The 19,276-nt window shown below is 41.2% G+C and overlaps 1 protein-coding gene across 2 annotated transcripts in view; it reads left to right on the top strand.

The window, feature by feature from the left end:
* The window catches only part of kitlga (kit ligand a), a 56,069-nt gene that overhangs the window by 24,834 nt on the left and 11,959 nt on the right, over positions 1-19,276 (top strand). Inside the window, exons 2-8 of one of the 2 annotated variants that reach the window (XM_047352135.1) lie at positions 7,205-7,276; positions 7,398-7,528; positions 7,996-8,103; positions 8,968-9,024; positions 9,735-9,896; positions 10,110-10,284; positions 18,573-18,632. In XM_047352135.1, coding sequence (XP_047208091.1) covers positions 8,032-8,103; positions 8,968-9,024; positions 9,735-9,896; positions 10,110-10,284; positions 18,573-18,632 — 526 coding nt within the window. In that variant the 5' untranslated portion in view covers positions 7,205-7,276; positions 7,398-7,528; positions 7,996-8,031. The remainder of the gene's footprint in view (positions 1-7,204; positions 7,277-7,397; positions 7,529-7,995; positions 8,104-8,967; positions 9,025-9,734; positions 9,897-10,109; positions 10,285-18,572; positions 18,633-19,276) is intronic. The other variant, XM_047352131.1, reaches the window with a different exon arrangement.

Below are 19,276 nucleotides of genomic sequence, written 5' to 3'. Positions count from 1 at the left end.
CTGATGTCATATTCTAATTTTAAATGTCTTGTTTTCATTAGGTTGTAAGCAGAAAATCATAATTCACAAAAAATAAAAGCTTGAAAACATCAGTTAGTGTGTTAATCTCTATAATGTGTTTCACTTAATGAGCTAAATTACTGAAATAAATGAAGTTTTCAACAATATTCTAATTTACTGAATGGGTCTGTAAATTGTAGATACAGAATTTAACTCCCATTGTGGGAATCCTCTTGGTCTTAGCAGGGGTGGAGGGGTGAATAGTTTACTGTTGTTTATGAGGAAGGACAATTGGCATATCATAGGGAAAACTCAGTGATTGTTTTTCTTGTGGTCAATTTGCACTGATTGCAGACTTCACCTCTAAATTCATTGGCATTAGAAATGGCACCAGCTGGGGCTAGAATGGTGCACGCTTCAATAAGGAACTGTGTCAATGTCTGTGTTGGCATCATAGTGGTGTGAAAATATAGTTTTGGTTGGAAGTTTGTGTAGAATGTTTTTTAAACAAAAGCCATATTTCTGAGTGCAAAGCAAGTAAAACTGTCTTACAGGCTAGGCACTATAGTTTGTTGATCTAATGATTCTAGACTTTCCTTGACAATGAAAATAGTCCTCATGTATTGCAATTATGTTCAGAGACTATGGGCTTCTGAACCTCAGTCTTTCTGTGCCATGTCAGCTGTTCTGCCCTGGGCCCAGATATACCCCAATTTTCCTGGACAGCTGAAACACTAACCAGTCATTCCAAGCAATGCGCTACATTTATGAAGCAGGAACAACAAAGACTTATATTATAAAAAATTTTTCCACACATTTCATTGGGACCACATTGAGATATTAAAGGAATCAATTTATCAACAGGACAAAAGCTGAGGCTAAACGTGAATTGACTCAAGTTTCATTAACAGTCCTTATCTCAAGAAATTAGGACTGAAAGCACACAAGTATGTAAGCTACAGACAGCAAATCTGACAGGTGATATGTTGTATTGTGCCAACCAAAAGGATACCCTTGATTTTTAGACTGTGATGTTCACAAATTGTGAGCTGTTACTTGTTCATAACAGACAGCTGATTGTGGCTGTGGCACTATAATTATGATCACACTGACATTTTTCACCAACTGAACACTGTATTAAATGACTAGTTATTTCAGAACAAAATGAACAGAACCCACCTCAGATGTCTTATTCTCTCACATTTAAGTTAGCCATTTCATTACAAAGACACTTCCAGCTTTTCAAAACAAAAGCACTTCCTGCTCCATTCAACATTCTCCTCCAGGACTAGGACTCCTTTTCTAAATGACTCGGATCAGTTTCAGGGGCGAAGAAATTCTGATTGTGACATCCATAGTCGAGGTGGTAGATCTTTTATTGAAACACTGCAAGTTAAATCCAAGAACATATGCACTTTTGTACCAGTAAAATGTATAACAAATTGCTACATCCAGTCAAGAGCTTGTCAGCAACTTATTGAGAGGAAAAGATTTTCTAAATCCCTGTGGACAGATCAGCTTTAAAGAAAATAAACAATTAATTATACTTCTTCCAAATCTGGGAATCCTGCCATTAGAGAATCATTTTTCTGCTACAACATTGATCCCCTGTTAATTATATAATCAAATTTTATTGGCTTAGATAGTGGAAGAATATTACATCTTCTGATGTTTTAACATGATGTGGAAAAGCATTGAAATACACACTTTAGAGGATCCCAAAAAGAGGATCATCATAAAATATTTTGTTTGAAAGTGCAAGCCTGCTCTAATGGTACACAATTGTCTGAGCAGGACCACCGTCAAATTTAATCTAAAGCTCTGTTCCAGTGGGCCTATCAGCTCACCAAACTTTATGAACATGTGTTTCTGACAACCATTCATAACTTGTCAGCACCAGGAGGTCTGAGGAGAAGTGAACATTGGGCTTGTAGTCAGAGCTTGCAGCTTCTTTAATATAACTTTGTAGCCTGCTGCCTTCATGCGCTGTGAGTCTGTCTGACGGCTAATACAGCTGTCGTCACTTACCTTTCATGTCAGATCTTGCTGCGAAAACAGGTGATTTCACTTGGCTTTATTTGCATTTGCAAAAAAGCCACAGGGGTCAGCATTAGCTTAAGAAGAGTAATAACAGGGATTCTCTGCAGCTTACATTTGCAGTGCTTGCGCTCAAATGGGCTGAGCTTTTGACTAGATTTACAGAGAAGACTGAACACACTTCCTGAAACAAACACAACTGATGTTTTGTAGGTGTTTGGACATCTTTTCAGATTCCCTTGAATGAGTGAATATAGTTCATTTGTATAATCAGATGATCTCAGAATAGTTGTGAACTGTTACTTAAAGCACACAGTGTACAGTGCTGTGAAAAGTAATTGCGCGCTAACAGATGATTTCTGTTTTTGCTTTTCCGACACGTTTCAGATCGTCAAACACGTTTTAATACTGGACAAAGATAACCTGAGTAAAAATAAAAAGCAGTTTTCAGATGATGAATTTATGTATTATAGAAATAAAGCTTTTTAAATCATTCACGCCCAATCTAAAAAAAAAAAAAAAAGTTAATGCCCCCCAAAACCTACTAAGTAGTTGTGCCATTCTTTTTATCAAGTGTTTGGAATAACTGCCAAAAACTCTTTTCCATCTAGGAGTAATGTTGCCACACTCTTTTGCCGAATTGTTTTAAAACAGCCATACTGGTGGGTTTTTGAGCATGAACAGTTTATTTAGGGCCATATCACACCAGCTCATTTTGTTTTTCTAAGCCTTTTAGAGGTGGACTTGCAAAGTGTGCTTAAGCTTAATGGCCAGACAGTCTACCTGATAATTTTCTTATAAAGCATTCTTGGTTTGGTTAATTAAATCAAGTCATCCAGGTCAAAGCAGCTCCAGATCATCACCATATCATCATCATATTTGACTATTTAATTATCCACCAACACGGTCATTGGGGCGATGGTGGCTTTTGCAGTGTGCTTTTGCAAACATTACATATATGTTTGCCAAAGCACACTGAACACACTTTGTATAACTACCAGTTTTTGTTACACTCACAGATACTAAACATATGAAAATGAAAACATTGTACATAGTATTGTTCTTGCAAGAACAATGGTATGTACAATGGTCTCTTTTTCCATATTAACTGTAGTTTATAGATGCTAAAAGGAACGTTGATTTAACAATGGAGTTCATAACTCTTCCACAGAAGCCTGAGCTGTTTTGAATAGCTTTTTGCTTCAATCGTAAAATCATAGTTTATAAACTGCTTTTCTTATCTGAATCTGAAGCATTTAAATGTGATAAAAAAACAAAAGAAAACCAGCCAAAATATTTCTGTATAATGCTTGAAATGAATGTTTACTCTCATAATTTGTGTGAGTTTATCTTTCAGCGGTTTAGAATAAGCATCATTCCATCTGCTGTCTGATGTTTACTTTACATAAGCCAACATCTAGATCAGAAATCATCCTTTGAATAGACCAATACTAATAAAAAGCCTTTAGTTAAATACCAATTCCAATCTACTGTGTCCATGGTAGAGAAAATAGCAGACATTCTTCTCTTTGTTTTTGCTTTTCATTCATCTAATTACAAAAGGATGGACTTTTTCTGTTGTTTCCATCATAATCTGTTTTAAACCAGCAAAAGTTCTCAATCCTTTTATGGCTGAGACGGTGTGCAGGGTGCATACATCTATGAAATAAACTCACTAACAAAGAAAGTTAAGGGCGTAATAAGCACCAAGAATAGAAGATTCAATTTTGGATGTATTTTGATACACATATAGTCCAGCAATGGGTATCACTGATCGTAGCAAGAGCTCTCAGGAAACATCCTGCGATTATCTTTGGCAAAGTAGCTTTAAGCTAATATTATAAACACTGGGTATGAAGATGAGTACTTTATTCAGGATGTCTTGTTGTAAATATGTTTGAGAGTTTTATTTTGAAGTAGGGAAGGAAGTAGTTATTGTGTTTTCCAGTTTCCCTATTGTATTGATAGAGTCGACTAATAAATAACACTTCAAGTTGTAGATCTCTCTACTTCAACACCTGATTTGGTTCATTACATTTTTGCCTCAGCTTTTCTCTAAGTTTTGTGGGTCCCTGCTTAGGATACAGTCCTTTACATATGGTGTGTTCAAGGGGGACAAGATCTAAACAATTCAGGACACCAGCCCCTTCGCACTAAAGTTGCTTACCCCTGCATTGCCTGAGAATGATGTACAGGCAGCTATCAAAATGTCATATAGTTGGCCAAAAAACATTGAGTGAAGGGCGCCAGACACAGATAATGCCTCATATGTAAATTAGACAGCATTACAAATACAGGAGGAGTTTGATATGGACTCCATTGTGGGTTTGCATGTGGCAAGCTATTTTTATTGGGCTACATTCTTTTATATGTGGCATATTCTTTGCATCTCCATGCAAAGGAACACATGTGCAGATGCGCTTACATACCAGTTGGTTCCAGCATTGGGCCACAGGGATTTCTGTAGTCCCCAAAAGCCTCAAACAAAACCCCAATAAAACCCCTATTGATCTGTCTTAAGTGCTGGTAATGCTGTCTAATGGATCTATTTAGTGTCCTTTAGTCTGGGGACCTTTACTCACTGTTTTGACTTTTAAACATTCCAGAATGTCTGGAGTAAGAAAAGGTCTCTAGTGTTTTGTTTGTAAGAGATTCAGCCATTTTGTCATAGCTCAAGATTAACTGTTAATGCAGATTTCCATGTATAAAATCAGCCTTGTCCAGAGGCAAGGACACAAAACAGAATTGTGTCTTTGGGAAAATACTACTCTGTCAACATTTTCAAGAGAATATATATTATTTGAATTGCATGCATTGACTTCAACAACAGACATACGTAACAGTGGTTGCATTCAATCTTGTATTTCTTGAATGGTTTGTCAGAACTATCCAGGTCTGTTGGATGTTGTCTTGCAAAATTTCTTACACATCATCAAATTTTGTCACTCTCACTTGGTGATCTCATGTCTTTAGTATTTATTGTAGGATATTTTGTAAATTTGGCCTAAACAGTGCCAGTTTCTTTGCAAATAAAACAATTTAAAAGCTGACACTGGTCTCCATGTGCATCAAGCTCCATCCAAATCCAATAATTCCTTGTGACTTGGTGCTTAGCATTTGTTCTCCGGAAAGTGTAAAATTACTTCAGTTTCCCAGCCATTTACCCATTCATAATATGCATTTCCACCCATCTCCGTCTGTTTCAAATGGATAAGCTGAAGCTGAGGTAAATGTAATTACAACCCATCTACCTTTTACATGATGCTTTTCCTTTAGCCTTTCCTGCTATTGATGGAGCATTGTTCCTTTCTTTTCCTGTTTTGGTTGAGTTTGACTAACGTATAGAAAGAGTTGGAAGTCTAGGAGTGCAGTTTGTGTGAAATATTCTAAAGCTTTTGTTCTCAGTTATAGATTTTTCATACAATATGTAAGAGATGGCATGATCTGAAAATCCTTATCTAAATAAACTGCAGTAATAAATACTATAGGGCCTGTTGAAGCCTGCTTTTGTGGTTAATCTAACAATGATATCTTAATTCCACTCTCTATGGAACACTTTAAAGCTTAATTAGCCATGGAGCAGATTGGCATTTAAGGGTGCTGAACTAATTCGGGCAGTGACTGGCTCTGATCTATATTAAGAGGACGACATCGTCAGCGGGTATTGCATAATATTGTCAAATCAGCGCAGACATCAGAAAAGAGGTCAGCCTACCGAATGGCAACTTTCAGCTAATAAGGCTTTAAAGTACCTGTTGAAAGGCATGTTTACATTAACTGGCTTTGCTAAAAGTTATTGTGTTGCTCCTTGAAAACATTTAAACATTCTAAGCCTTTCCTTCCTCAACACAAAGCCAAATTCTAAAAATATAGCACTGTTTAAATATATCCTTACTATCAGCAGTCTTTTGTTGCTCTGTTTTCCCATGCATTGTCATTCTGCATGTCAGCCAATATCCTCAAAGCAGTAACCTTACCATGAGAATGTTAAAAATAATTAAAGGTTTCATAGGATGGCTTTTAATATACAACGTGGATGATATTTTTTCTGATGAATCTGAAACCAGGTAATTTCTTACAAGTCAGTCAAGATAACTAATTAAAGCAGGGTCAATTAAAATGCCAAATTTTGTTATCTAGAAAAACTAAACCTTTCCAGTTAGATCAAAGCTGTACTAGTTTTCCACTTCTTTTTTCTGGTTTTTTTTTTTTTTTTTTACATTGTCACACTTTTCTTAGTGAAGTCCTGTGATTAGCTTGGACTTGTTTTTTTCTCTAGTCTAATCCTAAAACATAAACTAGTCGATCCAAAAAGACTTGTATCGGGCCTTCCTACTATGAGCAGTCATTAATTATTTATATTAGCTACATAGACAATGAGACAAAGTCACAAAGGTTTTCGTTATTGTTTTAAAACAAAGACAACATTTTAATAGAGGTGACATTTTAAACTTAGCCTTTTATATTGGCGCTTTTAGTGGAGCTAGGATTAGCGAAAAGTAGTCTACATGTAAATTCCTTAGAACAGTGGTTTTCAAACCTGGTCCTCAGAATCCACTGTCCTTCATGTTTTAGTTGTGTCCCTGCTCCATCATACCTGAATCAAATGTCTGCATTACCTCTTTAGCATGCCACAAATGCTGCAGAAGCCTGTTAATTACCCATTTATTTAAAGCGTGTTTGGGGAAGGAGGGAAACACCTAAAAGATGCAGGACAGTGGGTCCTGAGGACCAGCATTGAAAACCATTGCCTTAGAGAATGTAAAAATATAACTTAACATTTAGCTTCTCAAAAGGCTGCAAACATTCCCCTAAGCATTCTGTTCCACAATAAACTGAGGTCGAAAGGTACCTCACTAATAGAGAAAAAAGCAAACTTTAAAGGTGACCTATTATACTTCCTTTTATACATTTGGGATAAGTCTATGGGACATACAAAGAATGTTAATTACATTTTCACACAAAATCATTCTCAGATAATGAGATTTGACCTCCTCAGTTTCCACTTTTTTGAGATCCTTTCAGAATGAGCTGTTTTAAGACTCTGTCACTTTTATATAAATTAGATGTATCTGGCCGTGCTCCCAACCAGCACTTCGTACACATGAAAACGAAACCGAAACTCATGAGACACAATAATAACACCTTACATTTCTGTTATCTGCAGATTTACCACGGACAGTAGGGACTGAATTTTACTTCACTCTAAGTCTTTCTGAAAACCCCGACGTGTACTGAGGTGAGTTCTCAAAGCAGTCCGTGTTGAAGGGATTCGCGCAAACTAGTACTGTCTTTGGCAATGTGACTGGAACATTGCGCTCAAAAATAAAATGAAGCCTTGAATCTCTGTTATCCGACAGCGGGAGAATGTGCATGGACACATGTGGGTCTTTCCAGCCAACAAGGGAACATCTGCCTTTGTGGGCAGCCATTGTAAAGCGCGTGTAACGTAAAACCAGCCGGTGAGACGTGATCCTCTACTGAAAATCAAGTGGGTGGAGCTCCGTTTCAGTTGCTAGTCAGGGGCGGGACTCAGGTAATGCTGCTAGGTGCCAGTGTAATTTTGACATCACAATTACATAGCTTTTAAAACATTCATTAATAGCCAAAAAATGGCTGAATGTGTTTTTTTTTTTTTTTTTTTTTGCATTTAGACTGTTTGTAGAAACATTAGAAACCCAAATGGAAGCATAAAAATGACCAAAAAGTGAATTTTGCATAATAGGTCCCCTTTAATCCTTCTTCACTCAGTAAGAACTTTTAGGCTGAATAGTGTTTATTTCAGTGTGACCCATTACGTTGAGGTATGGGTTGTTTACTTATCCAATCGAGCCACAAAAATAGTCAGATTCGGGTCACAAGTCAGTTTCTTGTGGCATCACTATTTCAATTATCTGTTCATAATGAGATTGGACATGGTTCAACTGACTGCCAATTCTTGTCTCTCTTCATTTACAGAGTTGGATACACGTCTGTGTCCATTTCCTGCTGTTCATGACGCTTGGGGTACATTCAGCTACAATTGGAAAAGTGACCAATGATATTGACAGAGAACTCCCTATTTTGGTAAGGTTTGAAAACATTTTAGGCATTTTACTAAATATCAGAATAATGAAGAGTAGAAATTTAAATATATTTACTTGGTATTTGGTAAAATATATATCTACAAATGTTGCTTTAAAATTTCTGCATGGTACCTCCAATCCCTCCTGCATGAGACCCTACATGAGACTGCCACCACCTTACTTCACATTTGAGGTGGTGTTCTCAGGCTTGCAAGCTTCTCCCTTTTTCTAATGACAAAAAACTAATTTCAGCTTCATCAGACCACTGGACCACCAAAAAATAAGGTCTTTGCCCCTTCTATGCATTTGCAAACTGTAATCCGGCTGTTTTATGTTGCTTTAAGAAAACTGGTTTATCAGCATATGTCTTATTTCACTGTGGATAATGAAGCTTACTAGCTTCAGCCAACATCTTCAAGGGGGTTTTTCCTTTGTTTACACACATTTCACAAAAATACAGTTATCTTTCTGACAAAACCCATCTCCTTCCTGAAAGTATGATTGCTGGATATTTCCAATGCTGTTTATACTTGGGTATACATTTTTGAACTGGATAATCCAGTCTTTTGGATACCTTCAATTGTCTTCCCGACATTTTGGCTGAGTTAATTTGATTGCCCCATGATATCTCATGAGGATGCAGTGTGTTTGGTAATCCTAACTGACGTAAAACAGGAAATATTTTGTCTGATTTTATGCCAGTCAGTAGGAAAAAGTGTGTCTTTTTATACAGTATTTGTTTAACATCTGGCTTTAACTGCATATACCGTTCCAGTTTTCAAAATTTTAAATAAAGCAAAATAATGTTTGACTGTTTCCTTGATTTGAGAGTTTTCTTCATTGTTGTATTTCTTTGTTTTAACAGAGACAAAATATTCCAAAAGATTACAAAATTCCCTTAAAGTACATTCCCAAAGAAAAGGTAAGTCATCTTTATTTCTTCCTGTATAAACATTGATACATAAAGGAAAATCCTACTGACAATTTGGCTTGTCTATGGGATATCTTTAAGTTGAAAAATAAAACTTCCACTGCCAAAACATTATGACCACTGACAGCCAAAGTAGCACTTGTAAACAGGCAATATGATACACATATAAATGTTACTCTTACAATTCCAACAACCCAAACTTTGTTATGGACAATCCCCAAAATGGAAATCACCTTCTCCTTCCATAGCAGTCTTAACAAGGCAACAATGGGACAAGTAAATCAATTTAAGAGAAGGTCAAAGAATATGACACAAAAGTTGTTCAAGGCCATGTAACCCTCTTTAGACCCCTAAGATATCAAACTTATGGCACCTGATGGACCCTATAAGTTTCATCTGATGGAACCCCAATTCACGAAGAACCCAGGTAATCATCTATCAGTCTTGACGACTCTATTGTCCCCAGTGTCAGACGACCCATGCCCCCTTCCAGGCTATTTATGTGTCTTACTTGATCAAAGCTCCTACACTTGCTCAAGAATAATGGTGGTCATAGGTGGTCATACTGTTACACCCAAATGTGTAAACCCACTTGAAGAATTTCTTTAAATGATACTAACTGTCCTGAGATATATTTTATTACAAAGGCTTTTGCACATTTTCACAGATTATATGCTTTTTTCCCTCTCTTTTTCTTCTAGGGTGAGATGTGTTGGGTAAAGTTAAACGTTTTCGTCCTTGAGCAGAGTTTAGGCGATTTATCCAAAAAGTTTGGAAACATTTCATCGAATAAAGATATCATAAAATTAGTCATCCATTACCTTCAAGAAGAAAGGCTAAACATCCAAAATAATGTTGATATGGTGAGTTAATATTTTTAATACCATATAAATAATGAATTTTTTTCACATGTAACTGTATTTTTAGGTAATTTATTATTCATGATGGAAGTTATTCAACTTTGACACAAAACTGAAAAACTGTGAAATTTTAAGTTATTTCACTTCAATATTTAACCTTTTTTTCAGAAAGATAACACTGAGCATCTGAACTAAGTGAAATTTTCATCCTTACAGGAAGGACTTATGTTAGACTTTATGTGCCACTACAGAGAAGAGAGGTGGGATACTGGGAAATACTTTGACTTTGTCAATGAGCTCTTTAGAGCTGCAGAGAATGAAAGCTATTCAGAGGAATGTGAACCTCCTCCATGTCCCACAACACCAGTACCAACAAAAGAATATTCAACAGGTATTGTTGATTAATTCTTAATTTAGAAAACATAAGCTTATAAGTGAAGCTGAATAAGAATCAAACAACATGTTTTGCAGAAAATGTCTCAAAGGTTATGTGTGTGACTTGTGGGTGAACTACAGTATGTTAGTTTGGGTTTTGGGTTAGTTTTACTGCTATCAATAATATTCAGCTTTATTTCTGATTTGCTAAGAAAGAAGGAAAGCTACTTCATTATACCTTTGATAACTGATTCATATTGCAAGCCTTCTGAAACAAAACATCTAAACAACAGTGCATTCTGGTCATTAACTGACCTTTTAATGTGCATAAATGGAAGCTGTTCCCTTTTTCAAAAAGTGAGAGTTTTAGCTATTTGAAATGTTTCTGCTGGTTTTGTGGAATATTTATTTATGGCACCAATCATAAAGTAAAATGCTACAACTGATGCTTCTTCGAGAACTACAAAGGTTATCTTAACTCAGACTGTTGGAGAACTTTAGCTTAAAAACTTTACTATATTAGCTGTCACTTACGATGTAAGGGACTGATCCTCTTTAATTGCTCACTGGTGGCTTAAATTCTTCTAAAACAAATTACAGAGTTTTTTTCTTTTAAACCAGAGGGTGTCTCAGCACATGTAAATCCTTCATCCTATGGACTTAGAAAAAACAGAGAAGACCGCATGTATAGCGGAACATACACTACCAGAAGGTGTGAAATAACTCTAAACATTTTTATATTTTAGATTCTTCCAAATTGCCACCCTTTGCTTTGATTACTGCTTTGCTCTCTTGGCATTCTCTCCATGAGTTTGATGAGGTGGTCACCTGAAATGGTTTTCCAAAGAGTCTTGAAAGAACGTCCTAGAGGTTCATTGAGAGATGGCCAAAGGTTTACTACTTTAAGGAATCTAAAATATAAACCATATTTAAAGTTATTTTAAAATTTTTCATTTGCTACATAATTTGATTTGTGTTCATCCATAGTTTTGATGCTTTCAGTGAGAATTTAAATTCAATATAAATAGTCATAAATATAAAGAAAGCCATTAAATTAGAAAGTTTTTCTGAAACATTTGACTGGTAGTGTAGATTAGACATAGCTGTGGGTTTTGCACTTTATGGAAAGAAAAGCTTAACATAAACTGGCCGACAAGCTCCTCTCTGCAATATACTCCGAAAAAACTAATGTAGCAACCCCATTTTATATCATGTAGTATATGATTTTTAAACAATTAGACTCTTACAAACTATAGAATAGTCCTTAGTTTAGCACTAATTAGAAGCTTTAAATTGCTGTTTGCGATGGTTAGCCAATCGAGTCATTTTCATAGTGCTTACATCCTGTTTGTGAGCACGGTCTCTTGTCTGTTACTCTGCCACCATTTTTCTGTATCACAAGTGGGTTAAAGTGACTTGGAGGCTGCTTCAGTATCCTGACAAGACGTTTTTATTACCCAACCCTGTATACACAACAGTGGCAACTACTCAAGACCAACATCCCTTTTAACTACAATAAAAAGGCTCAAAAATATACTAATTCGTCAAGCCTAAAGCCATCACCAATTTAGACTTATTTTACCAGACAGAGTCACATGGTGGCAAAAAATGGATACCTCTTTGCAAGATAGACTGCCTTTGATGATAAATAATGTGAAATTTTAATATCACCAGGTCTCATGGCGCAAGATCTTGTTAAACCCCTTAGGTGTTAGAAATGGTACCAAACATTCTCCTGACTTGTAGAAATTAAGGTCTGGTTGGTATAAAATTTGTTTTAGAGCAGTGATTCTCATCTTGTCTGGCTTTAGGACCTGCCACTATCCCTTAAGAACAAACATTAAAAACCTATCAATTTCTCACAATTTTTAGATAAGAATCTCAAAAACCCAAAAACAAATCAAGCATAATTATAGAGCAAAATCACCAGGAGGTTGTGAGACCATATAGAGAGAAATGTTCCCTTCCACGCTTAGCAGTATATCAGTTAAAGTCAAAACACTTCAGAAACAACTGATTTAACCTTGCATGTAAGCACAACCATGAAATAAAGACTGTCATAATGTTAACTGCCGACCTGACCCACATGCAGAGAACAACCAGAGAGAGATGAGATTAGTGAATGTTTATTTAAACAAATGATCCTGGGAACGGGAAACAAGACTGGAACCGTGTGGCTGCGGGAGAAGAGTAGAGTTACAAACTGGACCTCAGAAAACGCACCAGAACTGATTGTGCAGCTTACAGGTAAGCACAGGGAATGGTCATAGATCCAGTGGTGTAAGAGAGAGAGGCTCGCCTTGATCGCCGTGTTCGTTGAGACGGGGCCGACAGAAGGTGCTGGGAGGGCGCACAATATTCGCTTTGCTGGTGGCTCACAGAAGAGTCAGCCTGAAGGTTCAATTTGGGACTCGGTTCAGATCGATTCTTTAAATCTCTGGTCAACTCCGTCGGACCCAGAGGTAAGGCACCTGGAAGTGTCAGGACAGGCAAAATCAGTGCAAGTTTACAGAAAAGTTCAGAAATAACTTTCAAACAACGCGAGTAGATCTCAGGGGAGGCCAGTAGCTGTACCGCAAGGGCAAAGCAAGGGCAAAACGCTCAGGCAACGAAGTGCAGGCGCGGCCTCTTCATATACTGCCCAGTTGATAAGCCTGATGAGCTGCACCTGTCCCTTCTCCAGCACCTCCAGGCAACGGCGCCTGGCGGTCAAATGGTTAGCTGCAGGCAGACACACCACAGATTCTGACATCACCTCCCCCTCAACGGCCGCCTCCTGGCGGCCCAGGAACAGCAGGTCGGGCTGCACGGAAGTCACGGAGCAGAGCAGGATCCAGGATGAAGGAGCTGGGCACCCAGGTGCGACCCTCAGGACCGTAGCCCTCCCAGTCGACAAGGTACTGCCACCCACCTCCCCGCTGTGGGGAAGCCACAATCCGGCGGACGGTGTAGGCAGGGTGGCCCTGGAAGTCCCGGGGGGGAGGAGGGGAGGAGGGGGCACGGCCGGAGGGCAGAGCGTACTGGTCAGGACAGGTTTCAGTTGGGAGACATGAAAAACTGGGTGAACCCGGAAACATGAAGGCAGACGAAGGTGGACAGAATTGGGTCCCACTAGGGACTCTATTACGTACAGCCCAATAAACCTGAGGGAGAGCTTACGGGATAGGGACTTTAATGGGATGTCCCAAGCAGCGAGCCAGACTTTCTGACCTGGGCGGTACGTAGGTGCGGGAACACGTCATCGATCAGCATAGCGCTTGTTATGGGCAGACGTCCAATGAACGCTTGAACCATTGCATCCCAAATCCGCTTGCATCTCCGGATGTGACGTTGAACTGAAGGTACCGCAATAGCAGCTTCGTCGGCCGGGAACTAGGGTGGCTGATAACCGAGGGAGGCCTCCAAGGGGGTGTGGCCGGTGGCTACTGAGACGTGAGAATTGTGTGAGTATTCGACCCAGGCCAAGTGAGAGCTCCAGTCGGCAGGGTTGGTTGAGGTCACACATCGTAAAGCTGCCTCCAGCTCTTGATTAAGGCGCTTGACCTGGCCATTAGTCTGGGGATGGTGGCCAGAGGTCAGCGCCACCTTGGCCCCCAGGGCAGTGCATAAGTGTCTCCAGACCTGGGAGGTGAACTGGGGTCCCCGATCAGACAGCAAACTTTGCGGGATGCCATGGAGACGGAAGACGTGCTTGGTCATCAGCTTAGCTGTCTGTGATGCAGATGGCAGCTTCTGTAGCGGAACCAGATGACAGGCCTTAGAGAATCAATCTATTATGGTTAGGATTACGGTCATCCCATGGGAGTTGGGCAGAGACCATGGTCGAGTGGGTACACTAAGAGGCTGGAGGAGGCCGGCAGGAGGGCGGTTAGGTGTCTTGTTCCTGGCGCAAACAGTACAGGCGTTCGCAAAGTCTCTGATATCCTTGTGCAGGGACGGCCACCAGAACCTTCTGGAAACGGAAGCAACGGTTCGGCTGACGCCCGGGTGGAGGGAGAGCTTGGCGCAATGAAACCAGCTGATGAGTTTGGATCGCACCGATTCGGGTACGTACTTCCGTCCCGGGGGTTCGGTACCAGGTCCAGGGTCAGTCGGTAGGGCTCGCTGCATCAGGTTCTCAATCTCCCAAGTGGGAGGTAGGATGGGCTCAGCCTTCTTTTCAGACTCTTCAGGTCCAAACTGGCAGGAGAGAGCATCAGGCTTAAGGTTCCTTGTGCCGGGTCTAAAAGAAATGGACAGGTTAAAAAGGGGAAAAGAAAAGTGACCAACGTGACTGTCTAGAATTTAAGCGTTTAGCTGACTGAATGTAGGACAGATTCTTGTGGTCTGTCCAAACCAGTACGGGATGTTCAGCTCCCTCCAACCAATCCCTCCACTCCTCCAAGGCCAGCTTGATGGCCAGTAGTTTGCGGTCTCCCACCTCGTAATTCCGTTTAGCAGACGTCAGGCGACGGAAGAAAAAGGCGCACGGATGAAGTCGTCCGTCGTGGCCAGAAAGCTGGGACAGGGCCGCTCCCACCCCGGTGTCCAAGGCATCCACCTCCAGGGTAAACTGCTTTGATCAGGCAGGGATCAGGGTGGATCAGAACTGGGGCCTGAGAGAACCTCTCCTTCAGGCGGGTGAAAGCGGCCTCGGCGTCAGTGTTCTAGCTGAATGGCAACTTGATGGAAGTCAGCGCTGTAAGGGGTGCTGCTACCTGGCTGTAGTTCTGGATGAACCTCTGGTAGAAGTTTACGAATCCCAAGAACTGTTGAAGCTTCTTGCATGAATCCGGAACTGGCCCCTCTAACACTGCTCTCACCTTCTAGGGATCAGCGTAAACCTGTCCACCCTCCAAAATGAATCCAAGGAAGATGACAGTGGACTGGTGGAAGGCACACTTCTCCACCTTGACGAATAGTCTGTTCTCCAGGAGGTGCTGAAGGACTAGCCGGACATGGCGGCGGTGCTCCTTGAGCTCTCTAGAATAGATTAAAATATCGTCCAAATATACAAAGATATTCAGGAAGTCTCTTCGCACGTCATTGACCAGGGCCTGAAACACCGCTGGTGCATTGCACAGGCCAAAAGGCAAGACTAGATACTCAAAGTGGCCGAGGGGGATCTTAAACGCCATCTTCCACTCGTCCCCCTGGCGGATCCTGACAAGGTGGTAGGCGTTTCTGAGGTCCAGGTTAGAAAACACAGTGGCCCCGTGAACGGGCTCGAAAGCGGAGGCTAGGAGCGGCAAAGGGTACTTGTTCTTAACAGTTATAGTGTTAAGACCCCTGTAATCTATACAGGGGCGTAAAGTGCCATCCTTCTTACCAACAAAGAAAAAACCCACAGCCAGGGGTGAGGATGATGGGTGGATTATACCAGTTGCTAGGGACTCCGCTATATAGTTTTTCATAACCCGTCTTTCAGGACCAGAGATCTTATATAGATGGCTAGAAGGCAGGGGAGCACCAGGAACAAGATCTATTGTGCAATCATAGGGCCGGTGGAGGGGCAATGACAGGGCTCGTGATTTATTGAACACTGGTCTGAGGTCATGATACTCGGGAGGGACTCGGCCAAGTCCGGAGTCTCCTCCTCGTTACAAATAACGGGAGCAGAACTGGGGCAGACGGCAGATTGTAAACACGACTGCAGGAAGCTCTCAGACCAGGCCTCCACCCGGCATTCAGCCCAATTAATATGGAGCCGCAACCAGGGAAACCCGAGAACCAACGAGCTTTGAGCTATTGGGAAGACTGAAAAATAAATTATTTCCCTATGATTACCTGAGACCACTAACTCAAGAGGCAGAGTGCGATGAGTTATCTTTAGGTTCCTCCACTAGGGCTAACTCGTCTTTTAATGCCTCGTCCAAAGACTGAAAAAATGCTGCCTTTAATGCGCTAGTGTTCCAGCCAGAAGCCGCAGCTAAAGTGCCGAAATCTATAGAAAACTCAGCCACTGGGCGATCACGCTGTTTTAATGTCCAGAACCTGCGAGCAAGACTGGTCTGATCAAAACCTAACTCAAATGTTCTTCTAAACTCTGACTCAAAGTCTGCATATGATATCTGGAAACTGTTTGTGGAAGAAAACCTCGCCTCTGCCCACTGGAGTGCCCTCCCAGTTAATAAGCCCAGAATATAAGAGATCTTTCCCTCATCATGAGGAAAAGAATGGGGCGACCTATTAAAAACTAAAGAGCACTGAAGCAGAAAACCGCGACAACCTCCCCCGAATATCTTTCGGGATTGGGGGAGGTTACATCGCGGAAGTGCTGGTGTTGCTGAGGCGGAAGGTAAGGGCTGCGCCCCCTACCGGAGTGGAGGGCTCTGGTGCTGAGGTGGTCTGGTTACAAGCCTGCTGGAGGAGCGAAGCCAGCTGCTCTACCTGCTGACTAGTCTGCCGCTGCTGATCCAGAATCTCCCGGAGGGTAGAATCATGTGAACGGATCTGCTGGCTGTGCTCAGCTAGGGTCCTCTGGAGGTTCTCCGCGGGGTCCGGCTGGCCTGAGCGTTCTGTCATGATGTTAACTGCCGACCTGACCCACATGCAGAGAACAACCAGAGACAGATGAGATTAGTGAATGTTTATTTAAACAAATGATCCTGGGAACTGGAAACAAGACTGGAACGGGTCTGGCTGCGGGAGAAGAGCAGAGTTACAAACTGGACCTCAGAAAACGCATCAGAACTGATTGTACAGCTTACAGGTAAGCGCAGGGAAACCCACCAGGGGGAATAGTCATAGATCCAGTGGTGTAAGAGAGAGTGGCTTGCCTTGACCGCCGTGTTTGTTGAGACGGGGCCGACAGAAGGTGCTGGGAGGGCGGACAGGATTCACTTTGCTGGTGGCTCACAGAAGAGTCAGGCTGAAGGTTCAATTTGGGACTCGGTTCAGACCGATTCTTTAAATCTCTGGTCAACTCCATCGGATCCAGAGGTAAGGCACCTGGAAGTGTCAGGACAGGCAAAATCAGTGCAAGTTTACAGAAAATTTCAGAAATAACTTTCAAACTATGAGAGTATGGACTATGTCTCTCGGCTGGCCTGGGAACGCCTTGGGCTCCCCCTGGAGGAGCTGGAGGAGGTGTCTGGAGAGAGAAACGTCTGGGCGTCTCTGCTGAGTCTGCTGCCCCCGCGACCCGGTCCTGGATAAGCGGAAGATGACGAACGAACTATGAGAGTAGATTTCAGGGAGGCCAGTAGCTGTACCACAAGGGCAAAATGCTCAGGCAAAGAAGTGCAGGTGCGGCCTCTTCATATACTGCCCAGTTGATAAGCCTGATGAGCTGTACCTGTCCCTTCTCCAGCACCTCCAGGCAACGGCACCTGGCGGTAAAATGGTTAGCTGCAGGATTCTGACAAAGACGTCATTTTACTGAGTTTCTAATAGACTTAAAACATGTAGCTTCAGCTGACTAATCACTCATTGAATAATAACAGTGTCCTACTGTTCAATCAGTTATCTACAGGCTGACCTAATATGTAACAGGCCTTGTTAAAAGACTCGGTTGGTGTTGTTAGCTCCCATTAAAGGATCTACTGTTTGGAAATATGAGTAAATAAATCTGTGTGGATTTTTGTTTTTGCACAAAGCTCCTCAACCAACTGAAAATGTACCTACTTTTGGGTCCTAACCTACCAGTTAAGAATAACTGCCCTAGAAGATGCTTTCATTTCATACCAAAACAAGCTACAAAATGACCAAAAACACAAAATGGCAAATGGGGTAAAATTCCGGCATCCCACTGGAGCCGCTGAGGGAAGCAGTTCACAATGTGGCTCACACTTGCTTTCCACCTGAAACTCATCTCTAAATTCTAACTAGCAGCATACCAGCCTCCCGCTTGCCTCCTAGTTTGGACCATTGTGAACAAGCTGTATTTAGGACAGTTCTCCTGTGGCTTTTTAGGAGAAGCTTTTAATCTGCTACCATTATTTCTACACAAGAACTCTGCAAGATAAAAACCCAGTGCTTAGAATGGCCATTGAGACCACGTTGAGTCACAGGACTAAGGGAAGATGTCCCAAGGTAATGCAATGTTAAAAGGAAGAAAAGGGCTGAAACCTGATTGTATACGTGTTGATTACAGAGCAATCTTCCAATCTTTCAAACGCTTTTCTTTTTTTGTTGCCAGATCAGGTGTTTTTGTGTGTTGTTATGGGGAGGGTAAAGAGAGTGGCACTGAAGTGACTATTTAGCACCTAACAATGAATGTTTTCATCATCAGACAGTGATGTTTCACTCCGTCTCTCTTATGTTTTCAGTTATTGTCATTGTCTCTTTCCAGAGCTGAACTCCCATTTTTTCCTATTTTTACAGATCAAATTCCCAAATCACCCTCTCTCACCACTAAAGAAGAGAGTTTGACGCACTCAACAGGTAAAGGTGTATTTCAACTACAGAAACCTTTTATTTTTCTTGAGTTTTTTTAGCCTATTTTTTGCAACTGCACAAGCTGAGCCAAATAAGATTTAGGAGTTTCAGAGGTTTCTATCCCAGAAAACAGCTCAGACTGGAAGGAAGTACTTTCGTGATTATCAGAATCAGAATCAGAATCAGAAAAGCTTTATTGCCAAGTACGTTTTTGGACATACAAGGAATTTGTTTTGGCGTAGTCGGTGCAATACAGTACAAATTAAACAGTACAAACATATCTACAATATAATATAAATATAAGTGCACAGTTTTAAGTGAGTGAGAGTAAATATAGAGCAGTATAAGATGCAAGAGCAATACAACAGTGCAGATGATCATTGTGCAAGTAAAGCAGGAGTCCAAGCTGAGCGTTAATGTAACGCATAGAGTTACAGGTTACAGGTGTCCTGTCAGCAAAAAAAGGGGGGGTGTGGGGGAAAGGGGGAATGTCAGGGTGGTTTCCGGGCTTTGTTAACCAGGCTGGTGGCAGATGGGAAAAAACTGTTCTTGTGGCGTGAGGTTTTGGTCCGGATGGACCGCAGCCTCCTGCCAGAGGGGAGAGTCTCAAAGAGTCTGTGACCGGGGTGGGAGGGATCAGCCAGAATCTT

The sequence above is a fragment of the Girardinichthys multiradiatus genome, chromosome 2, assembly GCF_021462225.1.
Source record: "Girardinichthys multiradiatus isolate DD_20200921_A chromosome 2, DD_fGirMul_XY1, whole genome shotgun sequence".
In the NCBI taxonomy this organism is placed as follows: domain Eukaryota; kingdom Metazoa; phylum Chordata; class Actinopteri; order Cyprinodontiformes; family Goodeidae; genus Girardinichthys; species Girardinichthys multiradiatus.
The sequence above is the reverse complement of the archived record's forward strand: the minus strand, read 5'-3'. Positions and strand labels throughout refer to the sequence as shown.